We start from the raw sequence: 13097 nt of genomic DNA on the forward strand, positions 1-13097 counted from the left end.
AATTTTCCCATACTGCCGCTCAGGCCTGGGCGAGTGTGCAGCTGTACTCACTGCTACAAGTGAGGCTGCAGTTACAATGGGCATTTAAAAAAAAAAGTGTGATCTAGTACTACAACTCTCAGCATGCTCTGATGAACTAAGAGCAGGATTTGAACTCTTGTTCCATGCTTTGATAAGAATGAGGATGTAGTTACAGAAGTGTTTAAATAGCAGTGTGTTCATAAACATGAGTTAATGACAATCTTTAGGGTATGTGCACACGCTGTGGAACCGCAGCGTTTCCCATGAGTTTACAGTACAATGTAAACCTACGGGAAACTAAATCCGCAGTGCACATGCTGCAGAAAAAAACGCGAGGAAACGCAGCGGTTTATATTCCGCAGCATGTCAATTCTTTGTGCGGATTCCGCTGCGGGTTTACACCTGCTCCAATAGAAATCTGCAGGTGAAAACCCGCAGAGGAAACCGCAATAAATTAGCAGTAAAAACCGCAGCGTTTTTTCACTGCGGATTTATCAAATCCGCTGCGGAAAATTCCGCAATGGAATCCGCAGCGTGTGCACAAGCCCTTATACTAGTTATTTCCAGCATTGGGAACATTGCACACTGTTTTCTAAATCAAAACATGAAGAGCAATGTAGATAATTTCTTGTTTTCTGTAAAGTAGTTAAAAATTAACAGTCAGTTCTAATAAATAGCAGAGTCTGCATTTGTCTTTACAAACTCACAATATGTACTATTTTTTATGAGGATTTCTCATTCCTGTGAATCACTGACCTAATATTTAGTTGTTACAGTTTTTTAGAACTTCTTCACATCTATGTTGCATCGAGTCACCAACTTCTGCCCCTGTCATCTGTTATTCCAGCCCAGGACGACATCCCAAATTTTTTTGGCATTTGTTGGCTTAGCCTCAGAAACGGTATTTTTTCTGTCACCCCACAAGTGTCCCATCGGATTAAGGTCCGGGGATTGGACTGGCCGCTCCATAACCTCAATTTTGTTGGACTGGAACCCAGATTTTGCTCGTTTACTGCTGTGTTTAGGGTCATTGTCTTGATAAAACCCCCATTTCAAGGGGCATATACTCTTCAGCATAAGGCAACATGACCTCTTCCAGTATTGTAATATATGCAAACTGGTCCCTGATCCCTGGTGTCCGGTAAATAGGTCCGGCACCATAGTGAGAGAAACATGTCCATATGATGATGATGCTGGCACCACCATGCTTCACTGTCTGCAGTGTACAGTGGCTGAATGCAGAGTCTGGGGGTCGTCTGATGAACTGTCTGCGGCCCTTGGACCCAAAAAAGAACAATTTTACTTCCATCAGTCCATAAAATATTTCTCTTTAGGCCAGTTGATGTGTTCTTTGGCAGATTGTGTCCTCTTCAGTAGATGTCTTTTTTTTTTTTTTTAAGTCAGACTGCGGGGACTTCTTACTAAGAGATTAGCGTCACACAGGCGTCTTCTACCTGTCCCAGTCCTCACAGGTTACATGAGACGGTCTGTGATCATCCTGGAGCCGATCATTGGCTGAGCCTTTGCCATTCTGGCTATTCTTCCATCCATTAGAATGGTCGTCTTCCATGTCTCTCTGGCTTGGCTTTCCATTTTAAAGCATTGGAGATGCTTTAGGGCAGCACGGTGGCTCAGTGGTTAGCACTGCAGCACTGGAGTCCTGGGTTCAAATCCCACCAAGGACAACATCTGCAAGGTGTTTGTATGTTCTCCCTGTGTTTGCATGGGCTTTCTCCGGTTTCCTCCCATACTCCAAAGACATACTGATAGGGAATTTAGATTGTGAGCCCCATTGGGGACAGCGATGATAATGTGTGCAAACTGTAAAGTGCTGCGGAATATGTTAGCGCTATATAAAGTGATTATTATTATGACAGCTGAACAGATGATCATTGTCTGCACTTCTTTACAAGTTTTACCCTTTCCAATCAACTTTTAACCAAAGTACGCTGCTCTTCTGTACAATGTCTGGAACGACCTATATTTCTCAGGCTTTCAGAGAAATGCAAGTACAACATGTCCTGGCTTCACCCTATGATAAGGGCCACCTGATTCACACCTGTATCTTCACAGAATGATTGACCGCACTAATTGATCTCCTCACTGCTATTATTATGAAAACAGCGGCTTTCAATTCATTATTCGAATACACAGACTCAGAAACCTGCAGATCATAAATGTGGAGTCTGGTGGTTTTCTTAGAATCTACTGCACCAACTGGTAAATTGTGTAACATGTGGTAATAAAATTTATACCAAAAACTGATTAATCTGGTTCATCATATTGGACGGCTAGTATTTAACACTACTGTATATAGCTGTTTGTTAACACCGATTACTACTACCATCATTGTTTGCAGTGAGTGTTCATTTTCCATTCACGTTTTTTTTTTTCAGTCATAAAATGTGATAAGGATATGTTACCAATAACAGCAGGCGTATGACTGTATGAGAGATCTGTGGCCTTCATGAAGGGAAAAGTCATTTACATTCTGGACATCAACCTGTGATTTCACCGCTGATCTCTAGTGATGGATAGGAGGCATTCTCAGTGATGTCACCGCTGATCTCTAGTGATGGATAGGAGGCATTCTCATTGATGTCACCGCTGATCTCTAGTGATGGATAGGAGGCATTCTCAGTGATGTCACCGCTGATCTCTAGTGATGGATAGGAGGCATCCTCATTGATGTCACCGCTGATCTCTAGTGATGGATAGGAGGCATTCTCAGTGATGTCACCGCTGATCTCTAGTGATGGATAGGAGGCATTCTCAGTGATGTCACCTCTGACCTCTAGTGATGGATAGGAGGCATTCTCAGTGATGTCACCTCTGATCTCTAGTGATGGATAGGCATTCTCAGTGATGTCACTGCTGTTCTCTAGTGATGGATAGGAGGCATTCTCAGTGATGTCACCTCTGACCTCTAGTGATGGATAGGAGGCATTCTCAGTGATGTCACCTCTGACCTCTAGTGATGGATAGGAGGCATTCTCAGTGATGTCACCTCTGATCTCTAGTGATGGATAGGCATTCTCAGTGATGTCACTGCTGTTCTCTAGTGATGGATAGGAGGCATTCTCAGTGATGTCACCTCTGACCTCTAGTGATGGATAGGAGGCATTCTCAGTGATGTCACCTCTGATCTCTAGTGATGGATAGGCATTCTCAGTGATGTCACCGCTGTTCTCTAGTGATGGATAGGAGGCATTCTCAGTGATGTCACCGCTGATCTCTAGTGATGGATAGGAGGCATTCTCAGTGATGTCACCGCTGATCTCTAGTGATGGATAGGAGGCATTCTCAGTGATGTCACCGCTGATCTCTAGTGATGGATAGGAGACATTCTCAGTGATGTCACCGCTGATCTCTAGTGATGGATAGGAGGCATTCTCAGTGATGTCACCGCTGATCTCTAGTGATGGATAGGAGACATTCTCAGTGATGTCACCGCTGATCTCTAGTGATGGATAGGAGACATTCTCAGTGATGTCACCGCTGATCTCTAGTGATGGATAGGAGGCATTCTCAGTGATGTCACCGCTGATCTCTAGTGATGGATAGGAGGCATTCTCAGTGATGTCACCGCTGATCTCTAGTGATGGATAGGAGACATTCTCAGTGATGTCACCGCTGATCTCTAGTGATGGATAGGAGACATTCTCAGTGATGTCACCGCTGATCTCTAGTGATGGATAGGAGGCATTCTCAGTGATGTCACCGCTGATCTCTAGTGATGGATAGGAGGCATTCTCAGTGATGTCACTGCTGATCTCTAGTGATGGATAGGAGACATTCTCAGTGATGTCACCTCTGATCTCTAGTGATGGATAGGAGGCATTCTCAGTGATGTCACCGCTGATCTCTAGTGATGGATAGGAGGCATTCTCAGTGATGTCACCTCTGATCTCTAGTGATGGATAGGAGGCATTCTCAGTGATGTCACCTCTGATCTCTAGTGATGGATAGGAGGCATTCTCAGTGATGTCACTGCTGATCTCTAGTGATGGATAGGAGACATTCTCAGTGATGTCACCTCTGATCTCTAGTGATGGATAGGAGGCATTCTCAGTGATGTCACCGCTGATCTCTAGTGATGGATAGGAGGCATTCTCAGTGATGTCACCGTTGATCTCTGGTGATGGATAGGAGGCATTCTCAGTGATGTCACCGCTGATCTCTAGTGATGGATAGGCGGCATTCTCAGTGATGTCACCGCTGATCTCTAGTGATGGATAGGAGGCATTCTCAGTGATGTCACCGTTGATCTCTGGTGATGGATAGGAGGCATTCTCAGTGATGTCACCGCTGATCTCTAGTGATGGATAGGAGGCATTCTCAGTGATGTCACCGCTGATCTCTAGTGATGGATAGGAGGCATTCTCAGTGATGTCACCGTTGATCTCTGGTGATGGATAGGAGGCACTCAGTGATGTCACCGCTGATCTCTTTCCAGTGATTAATGTTTTATATAAGAGGGAAGGGTCTGCACGATGTAACTTTCCCATATATGATGTATATACAGGATGTTGTCGGTGCTATGTTCTTGCCTGTGTTATAACATCTCACCATTGTTACCAGACTCCCTATTTTCACACTTCTGTCTTCGGGGCTAAAAACAAAAGCACCCCTGTCCCTTCTTGTCATCACAAGTCCCCTATAAGCAGCAGTTATTACAATGTGATTCTGTGGCTGCGATCCCACTATCACGCTGGTCCTCTGTTCCTCACCTGCAGGACACTATATACCAGTACTGCACTGGTGACATGACGTCCGTTCTCAGCAACAATGTATCCAGCAGGAAGGTTTATTTGTATCACCTGCTATATAAACTACAGAAATAGCTGCCATATTGTGCCACGGCTATAAATGATTGTAGAAGATCCCAATGTAAAGAGCAAAAAAAGAATAACTGATCCCAAAGCCACAAGTTTAGGGGGTTCTTTGGGTCTTTCTCATTACAGTCCATGTACCCCAGAAGACGAGTGTCCACCACTAGCTCTGCCGAGTCTTCGTCCTCTTTGCTGGGGGGCTGCTGGATAAGATCCCATTCTTTGAGTCGTCATCATCATCGTCGTTGTCTAACTCTTCATTTTCTTAATAAAGATAAATAAAATATCAGTTAGTGACGATTATTCTGAGCGTCGTCCAGTCTGATGTCGATAAAGTTGTTTTATTTTTATAGCGAAGACTTTGGGGACCACACAGCGCGGCAGTCACTGGGGCGGAGGAGGTACGAGGCGCTACGTAGGAATCTGCACCTTTCACAGACATGCACCAAATATGGGCATATGAGGACGCTACAAACAGGTGAGGGGCTGAGCCGAGACCCCCACGCTCCTGACTTTTATTACATACCTGAAGAAAAAACAAAACAATAAACGGCTCATGTTTTTGCTTTTTTAGATTCATGGGATAAAACAGGGAATAGGCAATTAGGTCACGGGATTACTGGGGTCTTCCCACCATACAGGGCAAGGCAGGGCCCCCTGACCGAGCAGTAGACTGGGGTCCGATCCCCATGTGTCCGGATCACACGGCACGGCGGTTGCTGATAGCAGCTGCCACTCCATTCAGTTATGACCCCAGTAAGGAATAAGAGGGGAATCCGGACCCCGTTTCTACAGCTCCCGCAATGTTAGGTGAATACATAAAAAATTAAGTTTGATTAAAAATGTACCGTTTTGTGTACACAGGTGCACTGCAGAGCCATGCATCTCGGGGGTTACAGACAGGAAATGATCGCACTGCTGTCCAGGGCTTCTGATCTTAAGAGTCCGGGGGGCGGTCCTCAGACTGACAGCTGGTGAGTGACCCCGCCCACTGGACGCCCAGGACCGCTCCGCACCATACCTTGGTCCTGGGGGGCTCCCGCCCGCCTCTCCTCCTCCACCAGCCGGCTGAGCTCCGCGGACACCTCCCCCTGCAGCCGCTCCAGGCCTTCCTGCAGTCCTCGCAGTGTCCGCTCGCAGGTTACCCGGTACGGGCGGCTACCGCCATCCCTGCCGATCACTTCCGCGCTGAGTTCCATGCTGCACTGCACGATCGCTGCAATATGACGTCATCACTGAGCGACAGAACCAGGCCGCCATGTCTGGAAACTGGCAAACCCCATAATCACGTGACATGACGTCTGGAAATCACACATTTATGACACCTAGATTGTTGTCCCGCCCCCTGGGAGGGACTTTGATTGGTTACTATGACGACAAGTGATTGGTTTACAATAGAAGCGGGAGGAAAAGATGACAGCAGGAAGCTTCCGCCCTCCAACACCGGAAGTTTTTCTCTTCTGCTGATATCCGCCCGCCACCACCGGAAGTGTCGTTACCTCTTTTTTTTTCTTGTGTTTCTGATGGCGGCAAACGATCAGCGGGAGAAGCGCAGCGCGGAGGAAGCAGCCGGAGAGGAGCCGGTGCTGTCCCTGCTGGATGTGCTGGAGGAGGACGACGCCCTGGAGGACGAGGCCTGCGCGGTGCTGGGCGGGAGCGACGCCGAGAAGTGCTCGTACCCAGAGGTATCAGGGGCCAACTGTGCCCGGACCTGTGCGTGCCCTCCATAATACAGGAGTCCTCCCAAATCCCGAGAGCGACCCCCTATAATACAGGACTATAATACAGGAGACACCCCCCCCCCCCCCAAAGCCTGACAGGACCATTATACAGGAGACCCCCAACTGACTGTGACCCCCTCCATAATACAGGAGACCTCCCCCTACTGACAGTGACCCCCCCCTCATTTCCGGACAGTGACTTCCTCCATAATACAGGAGACCCCTCCTCCAACTCCTTACAGTGACCCCCATAATACAGGACGCACACCCCCATCTCCTGACAGGACTATAGTACAGGAGACCCCTAGAATACAGGAGACCTCTCCCCCTAACGCCTGACAGAACTGGAATACAGGAGACCTCCCCCCCCCCCCCCCCCAATTAACAGTGGTACACCCCCTATAATACAGGAGATCCTCCCTCGTATCCTGACAGGACCATAATACAGGAGACCCCCTCCCCAGCTGACAGTGACCCCCCTCCATAATACAGGAGACCCCCAACTCCTGACAGTGACCCCCTATAATACAGGAGGCCCCCTCCATACTACAGGAGACCCCGCCCCCCATCTTCTGACAGTGACATTCTCATGATACTGGAGCCCCCTCACCCCCAATTCCAGACAGTGACCCCCTAGAATACAGAAGACCCCCACCTTCCCCTATCTCCTATCACAGGTGACTCTACTTCTTGATGTTTGTACTGTTTGCAGGGTTATGTGAAGCGGCAGGCGCTGTATGCGTGTAACACGTGCACCCCCAGAAGTGAGGAGCCGGCCGGGATCTGCCTGGCTTGTACCTATAAGTGCCATGAAGGCCACAACCTGTACGAGCTTTATACCAAGAGGTTTGTACCCCCTGTGTGCGCCCGGGACCCCATATAAAGACAATGTAATGTATAACATACCGGCACATGATACACAAGCTCCCTGTATGTGTGTGAATATACACTGCTGAAAAAAAATAAAGGGAACACAACAACAGAATATAACTCCAAGTAAATCAACCTTCAGTGAAATCAAACTGTCCACTTAGGAAGCAACACTGTTTGACAATCAATTTCACATGCTGTTGTGCAAATGGAATAGACAACAGATGCAAATTATTGGCAATTATCAAGACATACTCAATAAAGGAGTGGTTCTGCAGGTGGGGACCACAGACCACATCTCAGTACCAATGCTTTCTGGCTGATGTTTTGGTCACTTTTGGATGTTGGTTGTGCTTTCACACTCATGGTAGCATGAGACGAACTCTACAACCCACACAAGTGGCTCAGGTAGTGCAGCTCATCCAGGATGGCACATCAATGCGAGCTGTGGCAAGAAGGTTTGCTGTGTCTGTCAGCGTAGTGTCCAGAGGCTGGGGGCGCTACCAGGAGACAGGCCAGTACACCAGGAGACAGGCCAGTACACCAGGAGATGTGGAGGGGGCCGTAGGAGGGCAACAACCCAGCAGCAAGACTGCTACCTCAACCTTTGTGCAAGGAGGAGCACTGCCAGAGCCCTGCAAAATGACCTCCAGCAGGCCACAAATGTGCATGTGTGCATAAACGGTTAGAAACTGACTCCATGAGGATGGTCTGAGTGCCGAAGATCCACAGATGAGGGTTGTGCTCACAGCCCAACACCATGCAGAACGCTTGGCATTTGCCACAGAACACCGGGATTGGCAAATTCACCAAAGGCACCCTGTGCTCTTCACAGATGAAAGCAGGTTCACTCTGAGCACATGTGACAGAGTCTGGAGACGCCATGGAGAGCGATCTGCTGCCTGCAACATCCTTCAGCATGACCGGTTTGGCAGTGGGTCAGTAATGGTGTGGGGTGGCATTTCTTTGGAGGGCCGCACAGCCCTCAATGTGCTCGCTGGAGGTAGCCTGACTGCCATTAGGTACCGAGATGAGCTCCTCAGACCCCTTGTGAGACCATATGCTGGGGTGGTTGGCCCTGGGTTCCTCCTAATGCAGGACAATGTCAGACCTCATGTGGCTGAAGTGTCAGCAGTTCCTGCAAGATGAAGGCATTGAAGCTATGGACTGGCCCGCCCGTTCCCCAGACCTGAATCCGATTGAGCACATCTGGGACATCATGTCTCACACTATCCACTGGCAAGTTGCACCACAGACTGTCCAGGAGTTGGCGGATGCTTTATTCCAGGTCTGGGAGGAGATCATTCAGGAGATCATCCGCCGCGTCATCAGGAGCATGCCCAGGCGTTGTAGGGAGATCATACAGGCACGTGGAGGCCACACACAATACTGAGCATCTTTTCCTTGTCATGAGGCATTTCCACTGAAGTTAGATCAGCCTGTAATTTGATTTTCCACTTTGATTTTGAGTATCATTCCAACTCCAGACAACCATGGGATATTCATTTTGATTTACATTGATAATTGTTATGTTTTATTGTTCTGAACACATTCCACTATGTAGTGAATAAAAATTTGCAACTGAAATATTTCATTCAGTGATATCTAGGATGTGGGATTTTAGTGTTCCCTTTATATTTTTGAGCAGTGTATACATAACAGTGCACCACATGATATACAAGACCCCGGTATGTGTGTGTAAACGTAACAGTGCACCACATGATATACAAGACCCCGGTATGTGTGTGTATACGTAACCGTGCACCACATGATATACAAGACCCCGATATGTAGATGACTCCTACTCACCATCTATAACCTCATCTTAGTGGTTCAGGATGATGATGATCAAAAGTTCTTTCTTATTTCTTCACAGGAACTTTCGATGTGACTGTGGAAATGGCAAATTCAAGCAAATGGAGTGTAAACTGTTCCCGGTGCGTGTGATTACTAGACAGAACCTTCCGTCTATCTGGTGAATTCTGGATTGTCACATGTAAAGGATTGTGTGTGGCTCGTGTGCATCAGCCTCATTGTGGAGCCTCTGCTGTAATGTATGCTCTGCTTGTGCTGCACGTTTGTCTCACCTCTGTCTTATTCTGTGACCATCTGATAATCCAGAATCTCCCAAAGTATGAACTATATCTGCAGTAATAGTGGGGGAGCTGGGGGACTGTTGACACTATAATCCCCTCTGGTTGCTGTGTTTTTTCCCTTATTCCCTATCAATATTTTATCATCAGGAGAAGGAGAATGTGAACGCCGGGAATAAATACAACCAGAACTTCTTTGGCTTGTACTGCACCTGCCGGAGGCCGTATCCTGACCCGGAAGATGAGGTGAGCGGCCGAAGGGGAGACTACACCAAAATTCATCCATTAGGGGTAGATCCAGCTGTGTGAGACTACTACCCTCATCGTGCTGGGAAACTAATCATGATTAATTTCTTCACTCCTGTAGATCTCTGATGAGATGATCCAGTGCGTCGTGTGTGAGGACTGGTTTCACGGAAGGGTGAGTGCGAGATTTTTGAGGGCATTTCCTTTAACCCCCTTCCCATTTACAGGCTTTGAAAGACTGGGATTAGAGAGAACTCTGATGCCAGAGTAACTATAAACATAGGGAGGGCGTCTCCTTTTGTCGTGACATCAACACCCCTACAACACGACATGGGCTGCCAGGTGCTTTATGGTGGCATCGTGGTTTGTCATGGACATAAGCCTAAGGCCGGGGTCACACTTGTGAGTGTGATGCAAGAAACTTGCATCAATACCCGGCACTCGGACTGGAGCGTGCAGCTGCATGTATTTCTATACAACCGCACACTCCGGTCCTGAGTGTTGGCGGTAGCGTCGGGTATTGATGCGAGAGACTCGCTCAAGTTTCTCGCATCACACTCACAAGTGTGACCTCGGCCTAAAAGTAAATGTACATGGGGGGGATGTTGTGCTCGCAATAGGGGGATGGGCTCCCTGCATAAAGTTATTTGCAATACTAACATATCTCAAGGTATGTGGATTTTAATGCTCTCTGTATTACAGCACCTGGGCGCAGTGCCACCTGAACACCTGGAATATCAAGAGATGGTGTGCCCGAGCTGCATGGACCGCTGCTCTTTCCTCTGGGTGTACAGCAATAACATAGGAGGTAACAGTGCCGCCATACCCTAATGGAACAGGATGACATGCACCAACCCATAGGTTTTTCAGAGTCGTCTCTGAGATGAGAGAACTTCCCTCTGCCTTTAGTCACCACTAGGGGTCGCTCACACAAGAGTCTGATTTAATTCCTTGGCTTCGGCATCTCTCTCATGTGCAGTCCCTGCAGTCACCAAGATCACCCTGGCAGAAGCAGATGAAGATGTAAAGGTGGAGGAAAGTCCGGCAGAAACCACCGAGGCACAGAATGGTCCCTGTATAAAGAGTGAGGATGAGAAGGAAGTGAAAAAGGAAGAGACGTCCCCGTCCACCAGCTGTGACCAGGTATGGGGAGGTCGAGGTGTAAAGTTTGGAGGTGTCTGCAGCGCCGCTGCTCCTTGAACTAGAGGATTTCTGACTATACTAGTCTGATTATACATGACTTCTATATTTTTATTTTAGAAATTAATGCTTTTTGTAATGAAATGGGGAAAAAAAAATCTAAGGTGTTTTTTTTTGTTTGTTTGTTTTTTTTTTTTTAGAAACCTGTAAATGGTGTTGCTTCCAGTTCAGAGAAATCTGAAGCTGCTAAAAATTGCAAACTTGAACAGAACAGAGAACATCTGACTCCCAGAGCGAAGGTTGCCACCTACTGGCCGAGCAACTGGCGGAGTAAACTGTGCCGCTGTGACCACTGCATGGTAGGAGGGATTGGCGTGTCCCAGCTCTTTGGGGGGGAAGCGTGTATATGGTTAAATTAATGTTTTCTGATGCGAGACTCCCCTTAACAGTCACATCTATCTTTACTATTTGCAGAAATTATACTCGGAGCTGGAAATTCTGTTCCTTCTGGAAGAATGCGACACTGTTCAGGCTTATGAGAATAAGGGGAAGTCTGAGGAGGTGCAGGGGAGCAGAGACCCTCTGATGACTGCTCTCAGCAGCATGAACCGTGTCCAGCAGGTGGAGCTCATCAGCGGTAAGTGCCCGTATAGTAAATCTTCGACTGACCCCCAGCAATCAACATTTAATGCATCGGATGCAGCCCCTTCCTTTTCACAATCGGCTGGGGGGTCCCAGTGGTCACACTACCACAGTGAAATAATATCCTGGTGATACACGGGCATCTTATAAGATGAGTATACTTTTAGTGATTTCCCACTTTTTCCGTTATCCCAGAATATAACGATCTGAAGTCGGAGCTGACCGATTACCTGAAGAAATTTGCTGAAGAAGGAAAGGTAAAGACCCCTCCGCTACCTGTTATCGCCGCCTGCGTCCCTTACATGATTTTCCATGTACAACGTATTTTTTTTTTTTTCCTTTCCAGGTCGTCCAAACCCAGGACATCCAGAAATTCTTTGAAGACCTCCGTTCTCGGAAGCGGCGGCGTCTGGACAGGATGCAGTATTACTGCAGCTAATGGGACAGCTAACATTGTGCTCTATAAACAATGGCGGATGCCCGGCTCCTCCCCCATCACCCGGCGTGTGTTGAGTTTTGATTACTATTTTATACAGACAGAAATAGCTGCCAATGCGGCAAATCCTAGATCAGTGACTAATGGACCCCATTATGGCACTGCCTGTCCCCCATGATGTACATGTCTATAGTAAGACCCCTATAAGTAAGCTTGTGTCTCCCCTGTAGCCGTCATCAGCTCTGTAGATTCGGTCACGAGGCCCGGGCACCATTAGTCGCCTTTGGTGCCGGTCTGGCTGAGTCCTGGTCACTGTCTGCGGCCGATGTCGCCCAGGTCTGATGGGAACTTGTTGTTTTATAAATCATACAGAATCTATTGAGAAGTTTCCTATTTTTAGGGTCTTGTTCCCCTAAACCTTTGTGTTCTCTCTTGTAGAGATAGGGCCCCTAATAATCCGCGGTAGATTTCTGTACATTGCAGCTCTTGGCTCGGCTGTATCAGCTTGGCCCCTGCTGCTTGGTGTTTTTAAGGATACCCTCGGCCCGCCCGTTGCTTGTGCTTCATCTTGTTGCTGATGATGTATTTTTAGTTTTCTTCACGAGTGTTATTACTTTTAAAATAAATGATTACATTTTTATCTGCCTCTTTCTCACACCAGGTAAGGATCAGTCCTATATCGCAGCTGGAAATTTGTAGTAAGGGGTTAACTTAAAGCACCACTCCATTTGTTTTTGTTTTTTATTGGAGTGGTGCTACTGACACAGGATCCCTGCACCTCATATTCTTGGCACCCACCATCTTCAGCTCTCCCCGACGCCGCAGTCTTGGGACCACAGCTTCCACCTGTCTGGAAGTAACTGTATGAGCCAGAACGAGGCCCTCATAGACTTGGCTCAATCAGAGGTCTCTTTAATACATCAGACAGGTGTAGAAGGACCGTGGACATGTCACTCGAGCCTCCACATAGTCCAGTGATTTGAGGGGGTTTTTTTTCATGAGGTAAATTTAGGTCAAAATAATTTTCATTTATTTATGAAAAACTAAAAATTTGATAAATCTGCAACTTTGTGTTTTTAGTAGCACTTTACACACT

At 47.3% G+C, this 13097-nt stretch overlaps 3 protein-coding genes across 3 annotated transcripts; 1 reads left to right on the plus strand and 2 right to left on the minus strand.

The window, feature by feature from the left end:
- Positions 1-1418: 1418 nt before the first annotated feature.
- LOC143781511 (uncharacterized) lies at positions 1419-4870 on the minus strand. Its single transcript, XM_077268147.1, has 2 exons — positions 3116-4870; positions 1419-2806 (listed from the first exon to the last, which is right to left on the minus strand). Exons 1-2 carry the CDS (start codon positions 4527-4529, stop codon positions 2520-2522), a joined length of 1701 nt encoding a protein of 566 aa, XP_077124262.1. The 5' UTR covers positions 4530-4870; the 3' UTR covers positions 1419-2519.
- GON7 (GON7 subunit of KEOPS complex) lies at positions 4815-6150 on the minus strand. Its single transcript, XM_077268193.1, has 2 exons — positions 5875-6150; positions 4815-5117 (listed from the first exon to the last, which is right to left on the minus strand). Exons 1-2 carry the CDS (start codon positions 6050-6052, stop codon positions 5017-5019), a joined length of 279 nt encoding a protein of 92 aa, XP_077124308.1. The 5' UTR covers positions 6053-6150; the 3' UTR covers positions 4815-5016.
- A 58-nt stretch (positions 6151-6208) lies between these two features.
- UBR7 (ubiquitin protein ligase E3 component n-recognin 7) lies at positions 6209-12639 on the plus strand. The gene is made up of 11 exons (XM_077268159.1): positions 6209-6538; positions 7287-7420; positions 9321-9381; positions 9688-9783; positions 9905-9958; positions 10486-10591; positions 10763-10926; positions 11124-11282; positions 11398-11560; positions 11761-11822; positions 11912-12639. Exons 1-11 carry the CDS (start codon positions 6224-6226, stop codon positions 12002-12004), a joined length of 1407 nt encoding a protein of 468 aa, XP_077124274.1. The 5' UTR covers positions 6209-6223; the 3' UTR covers positions 12005-12639.
- Positions 12640-13097: the final 458 nt, after the last annotated feature.

The sequence above is a fragment of the Ranitomeya variabilis genome, chromosome 1, assembly GCF_051348905.1.
Source record: "Ranitomeya variabilis isolate aRanVar5 chromosome 1, aRanVar5.hap1, whole genome shotgun sequence".
NCBI classification, from domain to species: Eukaryota; Metazoa; Chordata; class Amphibia; order Anura; family Dendrobatidae; genus Ranitomeya; species Ranitomeya variabilis.